This window comes from Periplaneta americana, chromosome 13, assembly GCF_040183065.1.
Source record: "Periplaneta americana isolate PAMFEO1 chromosome 13, P.americana_PAMFEO1_priV1, whole genome shotgun sequence".
Classification (NCBI taxonomy): domain Eukaryota; kingdom Metazoa; phylum Arthropoda; class Insecta; order Blattodea; family Blattidae; genus Periplaneta; species Periplaneta americana.
The window spans coordinates 34,228,961-34,249,989 of record NC_091129.1 but is presented as its reverse complement, the minus strand read 5'-3'; the positions used below and the strand labels follow the sequence as shown (position 1 = coordinate 34,249,989).

The 21,029-nt window shown below is 34.0% G+C and overlaps 1 protein-coding gene and 1 non-coding gene across 2 annotated transcripts in view; one reads left to right on the top strand and one right to left on the bottom strand.

Moving 5' to 3' along the window:
• Nucleotides 1–21,029, top strand: part of LOC138711792 (uncharacterized) — a 111,457-nt gene that overhangs the window by 76,823 nt on the left and 13,605 nt on the right. Inside the window, exon 4 of the mRNA XM_069843021.1 lies at nucleotides 17,627–17,799. Coding sequence (XP_069699122.1) covers nucleotides 17,627–17,799 — 173 coding nt within the window. The remainder of the gene's footprint in view (nucleotides 1–17,626; nucleotides 17,800–21,029) is intronic.
• TRNAT-CGU (transfer RNA threonine (anticodon CGU)) lies at nucleotides 18,270–18,342 on the bottom strand. Its single transcript has one exon. It is a non-coding gene; the product is annotated as a tRNA-Thr (tRNA).

The window sequence follows — 21,029 nt, the reverse complement described above, 5'->3', positions numbered from 1 at the left end:
TCCATGGTTTTATTTTAATAATATAGCGCATTTCCATTGTTTTATTTTAATAGTATAACACATTTCGATTGTTTTATTTTAATAGTATCGCAGATTTCCATGGTTTGATTTTAATAATCTCGCAGAGTTCCAAGGTTTTATTTTAATAGTATAGCACATTTCCATAGTTTTATTTTAATAGTATAAGACATTTCCATAGTTTTATTTTAATAATATTGCACATTTCCATGGTTTTATTTTAATAATATCGCACATTTCCATGGTTTTATTTTAATAGTATCGCACATTTCCATGCTTTTATTTTAATAATATTGCACATTTCCATAGTTTTATTTTAATAATATCGCACATTTCCATAGTTTTATTTTAATAATATCGCACATTTCCATGCTTTTATTTTAATAATATTTCACATTTCCATGGTTTTATTTTAATAGTATCGCACATTTCCATGCTTTTATTTTAATAATATTGCACATTTCCATAGTTTTATTTTAATAATATCGCACATTTCCATGGTTTTATTTTAATAGTATCGCACATTTCCATGCTTTTATTTTAATAATATTGCACATTTCCATGCTTTTATTTTAATAATATTGCACATTTCCATGGTTTTATTTTAATAGTATTGCACATTTCCATGCTTTTATTTTAATAATATTGCACATTTCCATAGTTTTATTTTAATAATATTGCACATTTCCATGCTTTTATTTTAATAATATTGCACATTTGCATAGCTTTATTTTAATAATATCGCACATTTCCATAGTTTTATTTTAATAATATCGCACATTTCCATGGTTTTATTTTAATATTATCGCACATTTCCATGCTTTTATTTTAATAATATTGCACATTTCCATGGTTTTATTTTAATAATATTGCACATTTCCATGGTTTTATTTTAATAGTATTGCACATTTCCATAGTTTTATTTTAATAATATTGCACATTTCCATGGTTTTATTTTAATAATAATGCACATTTCCATGGTTTTATTTTAATAGTATTGCACATTTCCATAGTTGTATTTTAATAATATTGCACATCTCAATGCTTTTATTTTAATAATATTGCACATTTCCATGGTTTTATTTTAATAATATTGCACATTTCCATAGTTTTATTTTAATAATATCGCACTTTTCCATGGTTTTATTTTAATAGTATCGCACATTTCCATGCTTTTATTTTAATAATATTGCACATTTCCATGGTTTTATTTTAATAGTACCCTATAACACATTTCCATGGTTTTATTTTAATAGTATCGCACATTTCCATGCTTTTATTTTAATAATATTGCACATTTCCATAGTTTTATTTTAATAGTATTGCACATTTCCATGATTTTATTTTAATAATATTGCACACTTGCATGGTTTTATTTTAATAGTATCGCACATTACCATGCTTTTATTTTATCAATATTGCACATTTCCATGGTTTTATTTTAATAGTATCGCACATTTCCATGCTTTTATTTTAATAATATTGCACATTTCCATGGTTTTATTTTAATAGTACCGCACATTTCCATGATTTTATTTTAATAATATCGCACTTTTCAATGCTTTTATTTCAATAATATTGCACATTTCCATGGTTTTATTTAAACAGTATCGCACATTTGCATGATTTTATTTTAATATTGTTGCATATTTCCATAGTTTTGTTTTAATAGTATTGCACATTACCATACTTTTATTTTAATAGTATCGCACATTCCCATGGTTTTATTCTATTATTACCGCACATCTCTATGGTTTTTATTTTGATATTATCGCACATTTCCATAATTTTATTTTAATAGTTTCGCACATTTCCATGGTTTTATTTCAATAGTGTCCCACATTTTCATGGTTTTATTTCAATAGTATATCTATATCTAGAAGACATGTTCTCATCCAGTCTTCTAAGCTGAATTACTTCAATAAAATAAAGAAAAATTTGACGTTACCTTTGTCGCATTCATCAGTTTCCACTGATAAATAGTATGCGTTTTTAACCATTTCAGTTAGGTTCAAAAGTGAAGCTATGCTGAGACATTCTCACGAACTACTGCAGCGTTGCTTCTTCTTAGGGTCATTTCTATAGCTATCTTAGGCTCGTGAAACTCTTATTTAGTCTGGCTGTGTAATCCAAACTTCGGAAATAATGACAATCCTTAACGGAGTGATACATCTATGTCAATTCTGATGCTACTGTTTCATCAGCAAGAGTTAAAGTAATTGACTTCAAGAACAAATCAATGCATGAGCTAACCACACGATATCTCCTTTCTGGTTGGATGATTGGCTATGCGGCCAGCAGTTGGCTATTTGACCCTGGCTGTCAGTGGGCTATTGAACCCCATATTTACTTATTTTTAAAACGACTCGATTATAGATCAAGTCTGGATAGCCTATAACATTTACAATATTCACATTAAAATTAACGCTATCAGAACAGGTACGTCAAATAACTTTCCGCATATCTCTCAATCTCTTTTTAAACACATTATTTGTCAGTTTTCACAGTCAGCTGACCGTTCTTTATGACTAAGTCCTGAAGACTCTGCTAGGGCCGTTGCGTTGGTACAGATGTACGCAGTCTATGTTGCAGATGTTTCACAGTAGTGTATACCAGGCTGTTCAAAGATGCAATATGCATAATTTATATACCCGGGTGCCACGTACTGCACGTAAGACATTTGTGTGTGATAGCCGTTTTCTCGGGTTTCAAATTCTTCGTCATCGCCATAAAACAGTCGTGAAAGCAAGGAATCATCTGCAACAGGTACGTCGTGTCAATATAAGCAAAATCACCGCAAGACGAATGTGAAGGCTACCACACAGAAAGCTAAGTTAAACTAAGCTAAGCTAAGCTACGCTAACCAATGCTAAGCTATGATGTGCCATGACAAGAAATGGTAGCTAAGCTAAGCTAAACTAAGTAAAACAGATGTTTTAAGATGGCTGGATTACATTCAATTACAATATTTGAAGAGAAGGCAATTTTATTGGCTGTTGTCATTGAAAACAAAGAAAGAGAAAGAAACAGAACTAGGAGACGATTTTGGATATGTAAAGTTACCATTTTACAGTGATCGATGTGGGTGCCGAAGGAAGACATAATGACGGGGCGTTTTCTCAAATAGTTTACTCGGGAATAAATTGAAAGTTGGGTCTTTAAATCTGCAATGGTTGGGAAAAGTGACATAAGTCAGTTTCAACAAACATTTTTTATTAATTTATTGACAACTTATGGAACATCTGCTCACTTGGGAAAAGATACGGAAGTATTTCTCCCATTACAATAATTCAAACAGAAGAAAATCAAATTGACATAAACCAGTGTGAAGACTGTTTTTTTTTATTCTCCTGTAAAATGAACATTTTTTACTTGTGCCACTTTTTCCGAGCACTACAGAAATATACCTGAAGATAAGCCATTGGTATCACATTTGGTGAGGATGAGGCTTTCCCATTGAAGAGATATCTCATGCGACCTTTTCCCCATGATCAGGTTCACAACAATGAGCCAAAAGGTGTGTTCAACTACCGACACTCAAGAGCCCGCCGTATTGTTGAAAATACATTTGGTATTCTGGTTCCACAATGGGGGGTTTATGAAGAACCTTTTACATGCAGGGCGGAACTAGTTGATAAAATTGTAAAGGCAACGTGTGTTCTTCACAATAATGAGGCAGAATATATACGTGACACCAGTTGAACAATGTGAAAGTGTAGGATGCAATGCTACGCAAGAGGCTTTCAATGTTAGGCAAGAGTTTATGTGTTATTTCATGAATGAAAGAAGTGTACATGGCAAATAGCTTATGTTCATAGACGAAGAAATCAATATTGACTGATCGAAATGAACTCATTAAGTTAACAAGATATGTACAATCAATCTCGAGTGTTTTACTTATTTCTTGCCAACAGTTATTTCCTGGTTGTGTCTCTATAGCCTGAAAATTTGAGGTTGTGTCGTAGAGACAGGGATATATTTGTATTTCTTCAATCAATATTTTTCTCCTTTGGTCTACCTTTCATGGTAATTAATACACAGCACACAACCATCTGCTAGATGTCGGGAAAACAACTGATTATGCGCATGCGCAGAGCCAGTTACAACTATGAAAATCGCCTCCTAGGCGATCTGTGAAATTTAGCTTAGCTTAGCGTAGTTTAGCTTATCTTAGCTTAGCATAGTGCTCTGTGTGTGCCAGTCCATGTAACTACATTAGAGCTATTCTTTTCCTTAGCTTGCATAGCTTAGCTTGTCTTTTTGTGAGTAGTAGCCCAGATCACATTTATATAACAGATTGCTCATCCCTATGTTAAAATCGGTAGCACTTTGAACAGAACAACTGCCAGGATCGCCACCCGTCCGCCGTAAACGAACACGAGATGGCAGTACAGTTGCTAATGGAATTCAAATTGGAGTTATAACGTGACTCCTTATGTAAAAATTAGATGACAGCATAGTAAACCTGACAAAAGTTGTTACCGTCAAAGCCTACAAGGTCGAGCAATCTGGGATATATGATCTAGGGCAGTAGCCTTAAAGGTGGAAAATTTGCAGCCAGAAGATCTGCCACAGCGTCACATCTCACGAGAGAATATCGCACGACTTCAGCTTGCTCATGACCATGACCATGAGAACTGGAACTTGAAGCGCTGGGATGCAGTACGGTACTTTTACTGATTAGTCTAGATTCTGCCTTAAATCTGTAGCTGGGAGGGAGAAAGTTTAGAAGAGGCTAGGGGAACGTTACTTTCCTTGCACTTTCAAGTACAAGAAGATTCTGTTTAGAGGAGAGTCAATTATGGCCTAGACAGGGATTTTGGAAGCTGGTACGAACATTGTCTTTATCGCGAATGTCTGTCTAACAGCTCCTCGCTAGTTGAGGAGATTATGTGATACTTTTTGCTCCTTTCATCGGAAAGAAATTCCTCCTGATACACGATAATGTTCGACCTTCGACCTCATGTTGCTATTATAGGCCTGTGTCACTGAGTATCTGGACAAAGTAGGAATTCAGAGTGTGATATGGCCATCCCTCAATCAAGACCTAAATCCCATTGGGAATCTGTGAAACATGATTAGTATTAGTGTTATTAGTATTATTTATTAATAGTTCAAAAGTATATAAACTTAGTATTAAAACTGATACATGCACAAATAGTAATAATACACAATATTTACACAATTTAATAACAAATTTTCTATCATATAACTATTCAACTTGGTTTAACTTACACTTACTTCTGGGTGAAACATGATTAGAAAACGTGTTAGGGAACATGTGCCTGACAAACTTGACGATCTCCGAGAGAAATGGAAACTCATCCCACAAGATGATAGCGCAAACCTCGGTAATATGCATGAAAGTGAGTTTGTACTCATGCTCAATAAAACTGAAATCTACACTTTAAACTGTATGAATAAAAAATTGAAGTTTAAACTCACTTCAGAGTACAAAACAATTTCTGGAGTCTATACTCGAATAAGGAGCATAAACATATAAAAGCGAGTTTATGCTCATGCTCAAGATAATTGAAGTTTATACTTCAAACTGTATGAATAAAAAATTATTTCCAAGTATGAAATAATTTCTGGAGTCATTACACGAATAGGAAGCATAAACACAGAATATGTATGAATAAAAGAAAGTATAGGCTACATTCTCAGCGGTGAGTTTATTCTTAAGTTCGATTGAGTCTAGTCATTAGCAGACTCAACTTCACGCTATTAAGAAGTGTTTCATGTGATGGCTGAATTTATGACTGACTTACGTGCCAAGAAAATGTATTCTGTGCGTCGTGATGGAAATGAATTTACAAATAAGACTTTCTACAGATTTGAAAGACGAAATGTTGAATGGTTGGCAGAACATTTTTGGGTGAAATTAGGGAAACTAGAGGAGGTGTTTATCATCTGAATAAAGACTATGCACTTTTCTGAGGTATTTGGGTGACCCAGAGTTCCAGACGTAGCCTATACATCAATCTACTAACAAGGAGAGGACGTGCTCTGTATATCACAGAATTAAATGAAATTTTGTGACATGAAAGTATAAGACGTACTGTTTAAAGTCATACCTGGTATGGGTGGCCAATGACCCCTCGTTTTGAAAATATTGGCTATTGTTTGTGACATAATTCCGTTAGGTTTCTACTGTAATAGGAAAACATTAGACTGTCTAACGGCGTAGCTCATATGGCTGGATGCTGAGTTGTCATCCAGGCAACTTGAGTTCGAATCCTAATGCCTTCTCATTTTTTAAAGCTTGATATTATTATTATTATTATTATTATTATTATTATTATTATTATTAATTTTTTTTATTTTTCTTATTCGCTATATTCAAAGCCATGTTGAAATATGCGTGGTATGTATCAACATTAATAAACGAATGAGAAGTGTTTGTGAATGTGAATTATATCTGTTTCGCAGTAGAAGTGCGGAAAATGTGTGTGACTGTGGACAACCTTCTTTCATTTGCTGTGCATGGTGCAGGAAATATGTATGTTTTGTGTGTTTTTATGACATTTATCATAATGAATCGGGACACAATGAAGTGGAATATCTGCTACAGAAACAGAACAGACACCAGTGACACATCTTACCTGCCTACATGAGCAATATTTCATTGTTTATCCTTTACAATACAATGTTAGCTAATTATAATTTGTTTAAAACATGGTGAAGAGTTCAATACATTGAGAAATATGATATATGTAAATAGATTACTGTGATCACAATATTAATCATTATTAAAAGAAAAAAAAAATAGGACCAGTCAAGATTCGAACTCAGGTTGCCTGGATAACAACTCAGCATCCAACCATATGGGCTACGCTATTACACAGTCTAATTCTTCCCTATTTAGCACCTAACGGAAGTATGTCACAAACAATAGCCAACATTTTCAAAACGAGGGGTCATAGGCCACCCATACCAGGTATGACTTTAAACAGTACGTCTTGTACTTTCATCTCACACAATCTTATTCCATTCGGTGATATACAGAGCGTTCCTCTCCTTGTAAGTGTAAAAAAATGTCTACTAATGTGTGGATTAGATTTCTCAATACTGTCGAAGCTGTTGAAAATGTCAAAGAGTGGTAAAGAAAATATTATCTTCCATGTGCTATAGGAGCTCTCGACTGTACTCATATTCCAATTCCACGGAGATGAGTACGTAAATAAGAAGCAATTTACTGGGATCAGTGCTCTCCTCTTGTGAAAGTAAAGATACATTCACAAGTATAGATGCCTCATGGCCGGGATCAGTACACGATTCCCGCAAATTTAAGAATTCAGATGTATATAGAGTGATTAAAGGGAATAGAGCTCACGTTCTCTTAGGTGATGAAGAATTTGGTGTAACTCCTTCGCTAATGATACTCTTCAGATATAATTTAACTCCACTGCAACATGCATAATAATGCACTGCACACAAAACAAAGGATCATTCTCGAAAGGACAAGTGAAGCAGAGATTTCCCATTCTGAAGCATAAAACGACAGATATGTATCTGATATTTTTATCACGAATAAACACAGACTTGACTTGACTCCCTTCAATACAACAAAGCGATACAAAGCAAACTAGTGTTAGTAAACAGGCAAGCAGCAACATAAAGGAAGCAATAACAATGCAAACGCAGTCAGGTTTTGAGGCTGTGCATTGACTTTAAACTATTCATTAGTGAATTAAAGAAGCATAAACTCTGAGTGTGAACTTATACTCATATGAAATAGGGACATTACGACGAAGCGTTTCAAATGTAGATGTGAGAAAAATGGAGCGTGTGAAATGGACAGACAGAATAAGAAATGAACCTGTGCTAGAAAGAGTGGGTGTAAAAAGAATAATGCTGAAACTGATCAGGAGAGGAATAGAAGGGTAAGCAGAAAACGTCTATTGAGGAATGTACTGGAAGGAATGGTGAACAGAAGAAAAGTTCGGACTGGAGAAGATATCAGATGATAGACAACATTAAGATAAATGGATTATAATTATGCGGAGATTAAGAGGAAGGCGGAAAATAAGAAAGATTGATGAATGCTGGGTTTGCAGTGGAAGAAGTGCCCTTGTGAAGAAAACTATGTATGAATGACATTTGTATTCAGTCATTTTTTAGTTTAAACTAAAACAAAATGCTCATACTCTGGATTTATACTCTCAAGTTTAAACTCATTTTTATTCATATTATCCAATGTCTCACAGAATTCAACGAGTGCTGAAATCTCCAGTACTGAATTTAAACACGTGTGCAGACCGAATACTTTATTTTCACTGTTACAGTTTCCAATGTTTCCGTGGCTCAAGTTTCGTAAGTGTTTCATCGTTTTTATTACCGTTGTATTGCATACTGCAATTATCCTATGAAAATAAGAAGTGAGAGACTGCTAAGAAAGCATGTAACATGAACATGATGTCTTAGTTGTATGATGTTACCATTACGTTAGTAATATTAGACATTTGAAATAGGTAAATTCTAAATTTTTCAAGATTCAAGGTGCTTCAATTTTTTCTGAACATCGGAGTAAGAACATTTAAACTGGTAAGTTATTCGGACTTCTGAGATATATGAATATTTTAAATTTGCATTAGCAAAATGAATCAAAAGTCTGGAACCATATAAATATCTTCCATATGCTTGATTTTCGATTACTATTGGTGTTACCAGTATCGCGGCCAGATGCGCTAACCGTACTCCACAGGTGTGGACTACATACATACATACAGAAGAAAATGTATAAATATATTGTTTAGTCAATTGTCCGTAAGACAGGTCTCAACCTCACAAGTGATACCAATATAGCACAACTTATGAGGCAACTAGCCAAGAGATAACGGAGTAGGGCGGCCAGTTCCTTTCCCCCTGTATAAATATATAGTGATATATAATTTAAGACAATAATATAATCAGTCTGTAACATCTATTAGACAGAATCTTTAGTATTGTTTATATGTTTATCTAAAAAATGTTTCAAAATGGCGTAACAATGGAAAATTGTCGCAATTCTCTCCTGGAGAACGAAATTCTTGTCATAACAGTTCGAATTAGCTGCTCAGTCAATTGTTGTCCGTGGTGTTAACAACAATCATGGAAGCGCCTGAATTATAAGTTCGTGTACCTTGTAATATAGACCTAAATGGTATGTCTGTATTTCATTTAATTACGTGTTTGAATATTTCATGTACTTCTTTGGCAATGCATTTCCCTTCAACGCAGGAGGGAGGGGGAGTGTACGATAGTTCTGAGCTGCTAGTACGATACTTTGGTCGTGTGAGTGTGGCAACAGTGGTTGTGATACGTAGGTTCAACGTTCTTTTCTGACTGAATGTGGAAGGAAGGCTCCAACTAGAAAGCGGATTACGAACTGACATAACCAATTTGTCACTTCCGGACGTTTGTGCTCACAAAAAAGACCGGAAGTCCAGTTTCAGATTAGTTTGTTGAGGGTGTATATCCTATCTTAACATGTTCGGGTTGGTGTCGCAACTGAATGGCGATACTGATCATTATCTATACCAGCAAGATGTAGCACCACCCCACTAATACAGTCAAGTTCGTGTCTATCTCAATCACGCACTTCCAGAAGTTTGGATAGGAAGAATGGGAAATGAACCAACACGTTCATGACTTGGCACCGCGATTTCCTTGACTTAACTCCATGCGATTTTTGTGGGGTTATATAAAGGAGGTGGCTGGGTTGGTGGAGCATCTAGTTACGAACTGGGAAGTCCGGGCTTCGATCCTGAGTAATGACCAGGCAGCGCATTTTCGTTCCCAAACAAGTTAGAGAAGTTATCGGTTAATACATCCTGGCCGTTCAGAGTTCAAATTATGACGCTAAATGCTAACGTCAGGACGCTACAGTATATAATAATAATGAATCATGACAACAAGTGGATTGCTACTAAATTGAAATGGTCTGTACAACTACTTTTTAACCACATAAACGCACTAACACTGCGAAACTAGTGCTTCACAAAATATTAGTGCTACATATGACAGAAAATATAATTATAGCCCCGACGCTGTTATTTCCGGCGTGACTCCGCCTCTTTGCTTACGTCTCAGAAAGTGAAGGCTGTATAAAGTCTATGTAGGTAGTATCGTTCGCCAGTTTTGTTCTTACGTTACCGAGCTACCATACGAGGAATCTATTTGCCACACCGTTAAACATTATCATGTCGTAGCTCCTATGATAATAAATCAAACGCAATGTAATTCAGCAAATAATTGAGCGGCAAATAACGTCTTCGTGTGCTTTCTGCGAACGCCAACGAAAGAGCTAAAATGGCGGGCGATTATATTAAGTATTTATCGAGCCTTAAGAAATGAATCAGCGAATCACAAAACGCACACGTTTAAATGCAGCCGACCTGCAACGCGATTGGCTGCCGGAAATCAGAGCGACGGGACTATAGATAATAATACTGAACTAGTATATAGAAGATATATGTATTATACAATATAATAGTAAATATGATATACATTAACTGTAAATACTTTATATACAATATATACAATTAATTCATGTAACAAAATCAGTTGTGTTATGGTGAACAAAACATATATTCTGAATTATGAAATTCACATATTTTACCGTAATAATTGTCAGAAAAAAATAGTTTAAGCTTAGAAAATGTTTTTCCTACGTTACATGACGTTACAGGAACACAATTATAATAACAAAAATCAATGTACAAATTGATAATATTTATATTTTACACAATATATACAAATAATTCATTTATCAAAACTAAACGCATTGCAGTGAACGAAAACATACATTCTGAGGTTATTAAATGCAAATCTTTTACGAACGTCACATAAAATTTGTTTGAAATGAAAGAATATTCTTTCTGCGTCACATGACATTACAGGGGCATATTTATAATACATTACATCACAGCACAGATCATCATTTCACATAAATCTCAGTACGTTTCCATTTCTTATGCTGAAATAGTCCTTCCGAAATTCGAATATAACCAAATGTAAGGTAGATCTTGCTGGAGGTATTCTATTGAAAGAGAGAAAATAAAGAAGAAATAAATATTGTATATTTTACAAATTGAGTTAAATTAATTTATACTCTATGGAATGGGATAAACTTGTGTTCAGAAACGAGTCCACTTAGAAAATTATTTAAAAAATATAAATCAAAATTAAACACAGTATAACATAGGCTGATAAATTAAAATAATATTAACACAAAAGTCTGAATGAAAATTTAACTTACTCAGTATTAGAATCAGGTCACAATGTAGTTGTAACTTAGTGTTTTACATAAACATGCAGTAATTGACTATGGAGCGTATGTATTGTACATACTATAATTCATAGTCTATGCGTACGTGTTTGCTATTCTATCCTTCTTATGAATCCACGTGACGTAATAGATGTACCAGAAGAAACTACTCGATCCTCTGTACGTTTGGAAACACAAATGACAATTTTATCTTTGCCCAACTTCCAGACCGGCCCCAAAGTTCATTCAAACGTCTATCAAATTGAGTACCGGGTCTTTCTCGGGAATAAAAAGGCGTTCGGATCATAGTGGCGGTCGGCCTGGGAGGCGTAGTCGGTAGAATGCTAGTCTTCTGTGCCCGAGGTTGCGGGTTCGATCCCGGCCCAGGTCGATGGTATTTAAGTGTGCTTAAATGCGACAGGCTCATGTCAGTAGATTTACTGGAATGTAAAAGAACTCCTGAGGGACAAAATTCCGGCACACCGGCGACGCTGATATAACCTCGGCAGTTGCGAGCAACGTTAAATAAAATATAATTTTATTATTATTCATGGTGGCGACCACACTAACTCATTCTATTGCCGAGATCAACAAAGCGTGGTGTTCTACCACCATGCCCCCAAGTGTCTTCTTGGCATGTATAGGATATACTTTTATTCATGCAAAGGACTGTCTCTCTTTGTCGATTTTAGGTAACCTGCGCGAACTGGAAATGAAGACTGAAGAAGCCACAGCTATGTTGATACTTAACATGTTATCAAAAGTTTGGCAGGTGTTCGAATACCGCGTCGATGTTTGTCGTATCACCGCGGCACTCACATAATATTCACTGATATATTAACGAAACTTGGAGACTTTCTACATCATATGAGTCCCAAAACAAAACCTAATGCTCTGTAGCATTTGAATAATACATTTCTGAAAATGGGACTTTCTTCATGGCATCCGGTATTTCTGTAAAAATTTGTGTAAATTGTAACATGATTTTTTCAAGTTACTTTCTGTACACAGCATGAAATCAAAAAATAAAATGCAGATCACTGGGAGTTCCTTTGTTAAGAGCTTACTTCACTTTTAAGGCTGCTATTACACTATCGAAGTTCCTTGACAAAGATCTTTCATAAAAATAATATATGACAGTGTAATGGGTTTTCTTTTATAAAATTTTCTTTGATAAAAAATCTTTTATAAAATGTAAGTGCATCTTGTTATCTTTGATAAAAGATTTCCATACCCTGAAATAAATATGGCGGAACGCAAATATAACTGGACTGTTGCTACCACAAAAATTCTGATATCGGAGTGTGAAGGAAATTAAATGTTGTGAATAAATAATTCTTATGATGCAATATTAATATTATATAATAATAATATTTTATAATAATTTGTATAAATTTTCAAGTCCTCGCATTGTAGCTCTTTCAATAAGTTCTGATCGATGCCTCTCTTATCGCGTTTTGCAATTCACGGTTTAACCCACGGTTTCTTTTTTCAGTAAAATGCGTATGTAATAATTGAACTAATTGTAGCTAAACAAGCATAATACTGTTCTTCATCCATGGTGTTATAAACTTAACGCTAAGTATTGGTATCAACAAATCATAAACTTAACGCGTAAATATTACTATTAACAAATCCTCGGAACACGTTTTAACTGTTGTGTAACAAATGTTAGGTGAGCTTTTGTTCCTAATTTTAGGTTATCTTTTATTTTATAAAAGATTTTATGTAGTGCAATATGCCCCAAATCCTATCTTTTATAAAACATCTTTGATAAAATATTTTATCATATTCTTTGTTAAAAATTTTGACAGTGTAATAGCAGCCTAAGAAACAGTCTCTATTGACTTAGCCAAATAAGATGCATAATATAAAACATTTTAAGGAAAAAAATCAATCAAAAGCATATACAAATCAAATATTAGAACAGTCCTAGGCAACTCAACCTACTTGTGACGTACAGCTAGTGACGTCTTCTGAGTGCACTTGCGGTTACGGTACGATGTAGGGAATTCAGTGTAAAGACATTGCGAGTGTTCAGTCGTTGTAAGCTACGAAAGTAGACATACCTTTGTGATGGCTTCTAACCAATCAGTGCCTAGTTTCTTGTCAATATGGCAGAATCTTTTCCTTGTTGTGTTGTGTGGTGCAGAGGCAAAAATGTTTAGTTTGTGGCAAGGAAATGCACTGTGTTAAAAAGTTTAATCTACAATGGCACTATTTTTCATGTCACGCAAGTGAATATGACAAATATCAGGGAGATGAACGTGATGAGATGATAAAACAGATAAAGGAGATTGCTGATCATCAAATTAGCAGATATTCTGTTCGCTTGAGCTTCAAAATTACTCTACCTATAGAGTAAAATCATAAACATTAAAAAAAAAATTCCAAGGTCATTTACTGATGAGAATTTTACTAAAGTTGTTATTGTGATGGCTGCAGAGGAGAAATGTTCAAATCTTGTAGATGATTTTGAAAGTGTAAGCTTGTCTTCAAAGACAATAGTGAGAATTTAAAAATCCAGAAAATCTTCGTAATGAAGTTCAACTGGTGTATTAATTAATATAAGAATTTAATTCAGTCAATACTTAACAGTGAGAAATACATAAAATTTATGTTATACCAAAAGTAACATTATATATATATATGTATATATATTAAACGACAAACGTTTTCGCCAATTATATTGGCATCTTCAGGTCGAATATAACATGTTAACAAATTGGTGCCTTTGAAATTGGTTTATTAATGTTTAACAGTCACACTTTCTTGAAACAAGAAGCCAATAGGCCTATTTATTTTAATTTTGCAAAGAAAAATTTGTTTCAGTATTGCTGTGAATAATATCATGTGCTGTATATACAATATATACATGATTAGATTTACCTTATATTCTTCAGTTCATTTTTTTTTAGAAAATTTCGGACAGGAATATTTATTTAATTTAGCTAGTGAGTAAAAATTAAATTTATAAAACAAAAATGTTTCTAGCTACTACCGTAAGAGCCAGGCTCATGTACGGTGTGGTCTTAGCCAATAATATAACATAAAATTTACAAGAACAGTTTACTAACTACAGTAAGTAACTTAATTCAAACCAATAAATAACACACAAGTGCAAAAAAAAGAAGAAGAAAGAGAAAAAGAGAGAAAAACATATTTAATATAAATTGACAATAAGACAGAAGCCAGTGATATTCAATAAAAATATGAATATAGTCGACAGGAAAAAAGGTAAAAAAATACATTTGTTAATGTTATTTATCATGAACAGTTATATAAATTTCTTTTCTAAAAGCTTCAATTTTAAAATATTTCAAATTTGGAAAATGGTTTTTAATTGTATTATAAAGTCTTGGGCCGAAACTAGCACCATGTTTAAGAGCTGCACTTTTATGACATTTAGGCTCAATTAATGGGAAAGTGGACTTTTGTCTTCGACTGCGATATTCATGTCGATTAGATTTATGTTTTATTTGATTTCTGTGGTAGTAAGTTAGTAAACTACATTTATAAATTTCTTCAATAGTTAATACTTTAAAATCTGTATAAATTAAATTTGTTGCGTAATCTATATTTATTTTTTGGTCAGGCAAATTTTTATAAATCTGCTGTGTAATAAAATTAATGGATTAAATACAGATGATGCTACTCCACCTCAATTTATTATACCATATTGTATTAATGATTGTACTAAAGTTAAAAATATTATTCTCAATGCCTCCTTAGTGACAAAATTTCGAAGTATTATGAATTTATAAATTGTCTTTCTTATACTTGTACACATGAAATCAATTTGTTTATCCCAACGTAAATGTTGATCTATAATAATTCCTAAATATTTAACTTGTGTGGAAGGTGTTGGATGTGGACCACTACAATAATTATTTGTTAATTCATTATATGAAATATTATGTTTTACTAAGTGATAATTATTCATAGGAGGAATTAAACCTTTTGTTGTTAAAGAAAATGGAATATAGGTAGTTTTATTACTAGTATTTAAGGAAAGGAGATTAGAGTCAAGCCAATTTTTCACTACTTTAATTCCATTGCTAGCATTTAAATAAGTGTTATCCCAATTTTCCCCATTAAATGTTAGTACAGTATCAACTGCAAAAGAAAATATATTACCACCATATTTCTTTAGATCAATTTTCAACAAATTATTAATATATAGACCTATTATAAATAAGATTGGTCCTAACGCTGCACCTTGTGGAATTCCATTATCGATCAATTTATAATTGCTATTATAATTGTCAATTTTTAAAAATATTATCATAATTTAATCCTTATTATTAGTTACCCATTACACAAATTCAAACAGTTTCTTTACAATTAGTTTTATTTGTGCTCTGTCTGGATTAACTTGAGTGCATATTTTACAGTTCGAGTTGTAATAATTTTAATCTCCTGGACAACACTAATGCAAGTCGTATTCTCAGTTATTACATTCGTCCTTCTTTAGATCCGTGCAGACCTTGTCCTTATCCCTCCTTCAATCACCACCCCTACACTACTTCATGTCAAGCCTTCCTCAATCACCACACCTGCAACGCTCTTAACTCGTTCATAAAGCGCAGAGTGAGAATAAGTACAAGGTACTGCCACAGTTTAGTATATACAGTTGCGAAGCTCAATACTTACTAAATATGCAAACAGACAGTTGAAATATTCATCCATAGATAGTTGCTAGCCACCAGGATCGCTACTATAGCCTCATCACAGACTATTTCCCTAGCAGACGATAAAATGTATTGTACTTTCGATATCGTGTTCTTTTGAAAAATTAACACCTTCCTTCCACGATTGAAATACGAAATACAAAAGGTTTATATATTATTTTCATAAAGTATATATTATATTTTATAAACTCATCTTCCTGGATCTTTCGGAAGAAGGATAACTCTGACCTCTTTTTCTTAGAATTTATAGTGCTACAAACGTCTCCTTGTCCCATATTATTATTCAAATTATTGTATTTTAGCCATTTACAGTTATTACAACGGATAACAAACATTTCACAGTTTACACAACTTTTCACAACAATGCGAAATACGGCACAGTCAATGCCTTTTCGATCTAGACCAGGCCGTAATATATGTTCGGGTTTTCTATTTCAGTGTATGGAGCTCAGTGAATTATTATATTATAACTTTATTGCGCATCATAGCTAAGTTTTATTTAGTGTAATGTGTCCATAAGTTCCCTCTACTTCTTGTTGCATAATAGCCTAGTTGCAGAAATAATTACAAAACTGTGTTATTTTAATGTGAAGAGAATTTTACATGTTAATATAATCTTTTCGCATCAACATTTTAAGTTTAGAATGGAAGCTATTTTGAGGTTTAATAAAAAAGATGGCATAATCGCAACGACCGATGTATTTATATTGTGATTTAATATAGCACATCTACCTTCCTTAATAAAGACAGAAAATTTATCATACCACTCTTATGAAATTAGTGTACGTACGATTGTTACTTCGTCTCTTAGGTAGTAGATAAATACAATAATTCAATACTCAATTGTAATATTAAAATACAGACAAATTGAATGTGCGGAGTATCATACATGACATTATGCTTAATTATAATGTATAATTGCGAATTTAGGAATATAAGATATAGTAAACATAACCTATAATATTTCCATATGAATGGCAGGGCATTGGATACCATTAAAATTAGACAGAAAGGGGCAACTGGGACAGTAAACATAACCTATAATTTCAACATATTAAATATTCGTGCGGTGCAACTGAAAATTATTGAATCGTGCATAAATTAATGTACAAGAATTTCGCAATATTTAATCGAAATAAAGGCAAGTAGGCCTATTACACATACGAACAACGTAATTTTCACACCAAAAATAATATTTCATCTTAACTCGCAAGTGATTTATGTCTGAAGTGTCTCATAATCATTGTTTTAAATTTTATTAATGCAATTGCACTATATTTTAGAGAAATATATGTTACTCTTTATGCATTCCAACTAATTTATATTGTTGAAACGCTGCCCTTCGTGATCAGGTTAAGCGAGTTACATGGTCTGCCTTACGGCCTGTATTAGATCACAATGGCAGTGACACAGTCTATTGTTCCTAGTACTCACAGCGCTCCAAGCGGCTAGCAACTATCGCGAGAAATGCAAAAAATCATCCCAAGCTTCGCAACTGTATATACTAAACTGTAGTACTGCAAAAGAACAGAGCATATAACTTCTTCCCCTGTATTAGAACAACCAGGAGGAAGAAAAAATCTATGGCCATAATAATTAAGTTACACTAAATTAAAACTAAAATAATCACAAGTTTATATCATAAATTGCGTATGTATTTTAACAGATTCCGAAAGAACAAGCAGTAACTCAGGAGAAACAGCTGTTGGCTAACTACCTGTCGTGTTCGGGGTCAATGAATGCGAACAGCACCTCGGGCACCTGTCTGGAGAGGCTGACATGTGAACTACACCACCCCGGCTCTGACGTACCTCAGCTCGAGAAGCACGTAATGAGCATGTAAGTATGGAAGTCTCTTCGCACGTGGCTTTCTCGGCAGAATTCCAGATTGAAGTGTCGTTTAGTTAACACAGAACGAAACTCCTTTCTCAGCGTACTTCAGTTTGTCGGAGATTTGATCTTGAACATATTCTGTGATAAAATGACTGAGGCAGATTTTTGGTTTGTGGTATATAAATCCCACAAAATTGAGCAAAATATAATTTTAAATTATCTACAGATAAAATCATAGTAATAGCGTTGAGCTGAAAACGTACTATCAGAAAAAATTGTACCGGTACTATTAAATGGGACGTCTTGAGAGGAAGCAAAAATATGCACCATCTTATTTGGTGAGTGTGGATTTCAAAGGTAGACATTCAAATACAGAACTTAAAGAACTAAGCAACAAAGATTATTACAGATTTATTAATTTGTCCTACAGAATTTATCTGTAATATTGACACTTAATATTTGAGGAGAAAAATTCGCTCCGGCGCCGGGGATCGAACCCGGGTACTTGGTTCTACGTACCAAGCGCTCTGACCACTGAGCTACGCCGAATTCAATCCACAGTACCGGATCGAACACTCTTCCTTCGATGTTTCCCTTTGTGGCCTGACTCCAAGTTAGGCATATATATGTTGACGTGTATATCCAATGTCAACTGCCATTATACTAGGAGCGCACTCAGCTGAGTGACTTGTTGGCCGGGAATCCGCAGTTATTACTGCACTGCTAGCTATGAGAATATTATAGATATATTAATTTGTCCTACAGAATTAATCTGTAATATTGACACTTAATATTTGAGGAGAAAAATTCGTTCCGGATTGAATTCGGCGTAGCTCAGTGGTCAGAGCGCTTGGTACGTAGAACCAAGGACCCCGATTCGATCCCCGGCGCCGGAGTGATTTTTTCTCCTTAAATATTAAGCAACAAAGAGTAAGTAATGTGGGTGATGGATGGAGTACTTACGTAAACTTTGAAATACTGCAAAATATCTCATTATTATTTCACAGGCATTGCAATGACCATGCAAACAATACCTAATTCTAGATGCAATGGAAAGGGTGAAAAGCACTTGAAAGTGTAAAATACTGACACACTAAAGATTGGTCGTTGCATTGCCGAAGAACAGAAATTGAGGAGTTTGACGCCGTACTCACCTGACCTAAACCCCTGTGATTTTTCCTAGTGGGAGTATGTTAAGGACAATGTTTACTTTCCTTCTTTGGCCAATAATCTACAGAAGCTACAACGCCGCATCATAGTTGCGGTGTAAGCAGTAGACGATGACACACTGCGCAGAGTGTGGGAGAATTTAGAATATCGCGTAGATATGTGTAGTCTGACCAAAAGTTCACATATTGAGAACTTGTAAAATATTACACAAAACCTGGAAAGATCAACTGTCTAATGGTATTTACTGTGTTGTAGGATTAATAACACTACGGAAAAAAAATGCTATACCTCCGGAGTGAAACTAGCTAGTTCTTATGGGAATCCATGTGCTGATTCTGAAATTCCTTTGGATTTTTCCTAAAACTCATAGGATACTAAGAAAAATGGAATAAAATAAAAGTATGCAATTTTTAATTGTCAATTTAAATGTTAATTTAAATTTTCAAAATTTTAAAGACCAAATGAAAGGTCTTTGTTAGACAAAATAGCAATAAAATGAATTTATATAAACCGCTTAAAATAGTTTCAACAGAAATAATATAATACCTGCATAAGTCCTAAAATGCTTGTTATTGGTGGCTTTCTCTTGTAGTCAAAATAAATGTTCCTCTTCAGAAACTAGCAACAATTCCCGAACATTACAGGATCCCAAAGACCTTGATAACGTTTTCCATTGTAACAATGTCCTGAAAAATTCTCTTCCAGTTCATTACTAACAGCATCCAACATTTCAGGGGAAACGTCTAAGTGAAAATGTATAAAATGCACTTTCAGTAACATCATACAGCTCATTTCCTTATAACATTGTAGTAATGCGTCCACTAAAGAGTTACATTGCACATCCTTCCTATAGCAAAGAAACCCTTTCACCACGGCCTTAAAAATATGCTAGGCCGCCAGTTCCACATTTTGTTAACTTCCAAAAACTTCGTCTTTTAAAAGCTTCCTTGTCTGTGGGTTAACGAAAATACTCTCCTAACTTTGCACATGCTCAACTGGTAAATATTCCTGCAGATAAAAAAAACCACTACTTTCTCTTTTTAATCCTTTAATAAACTGTTTCATTAATCCAAATTGCATGTGCAGAAGGGGTAGGAGAGCATTTGCGGGATTCACAAGTGTGTTATGCTCCACATTACATTGATCAGGAATGCATTCCTGTCTAGTTTCCAAACGTTTAATGTTAAAATCTCTTGGAACACAATTTTTATCTTGATCACCAAAGTAATGAAAGTAAGTTTTAGTAATTTTTATTGATTTTTTTTTCATTTAGAATTTTTATGTGAACTTTCCACAAACATAACAAAAATTGTCTGGATGATTACGGCACTGGCAGGTATTTTTACCCATGTTGAGCACAGAAATAAATAAATGTTCCTCTTCAGAAACTACCAATAATTCCGCAACATTACAGGATCCCAACGACCTTGATAACGTTTTTCATTGTAACAATGTCCTAAAAAATTCTCTTCCTGTTCATTACTAACAGCACCCAACATTTCAGGGAAAATGTCTAAGAATAAGACACTACTATCTAACTTCAAAGAGCAACAGCACTAGACTAATTCATCAATCCAAACGTCCAAATGAAAATTTCACCAAGAAAAATTTTAAAGAAGGCAATCAAATATTTATTAGTATATTTATATTTTAAGATAACATTTCTTTTAATACAAAACAATTTAGTTCTTCCCCTCTGGCGCTCCCATTTCAGGCAAAGGATATCCGGTAATAAAGAAACTTTTTCCTTACATTTTTATTGTACCTTGTTTCTTGACTATACCATGCAGACACGTGCTTATAAACCGAGGTGACCGTCGGAACGCTCTCGCTGTGCTGTGTGCAGTCTGAAGGGACACAACATTCAGTTGCTGTGTGTCTGTTGCCGTCGTAACATAGAGTGGTATAGTGTGTTTCGAAGACATGGTTGCTTTTTATGTGCAACAGAGAGCTTTTCTTATTGAAGCATACTTCAAGGATGGAGACGGAAACTGGAAGTATAACTTTGAAGACTGTGAAGAACAGTTTGTTTCTCGTTTTTCTGATTACGTAATCACTGAAAACTT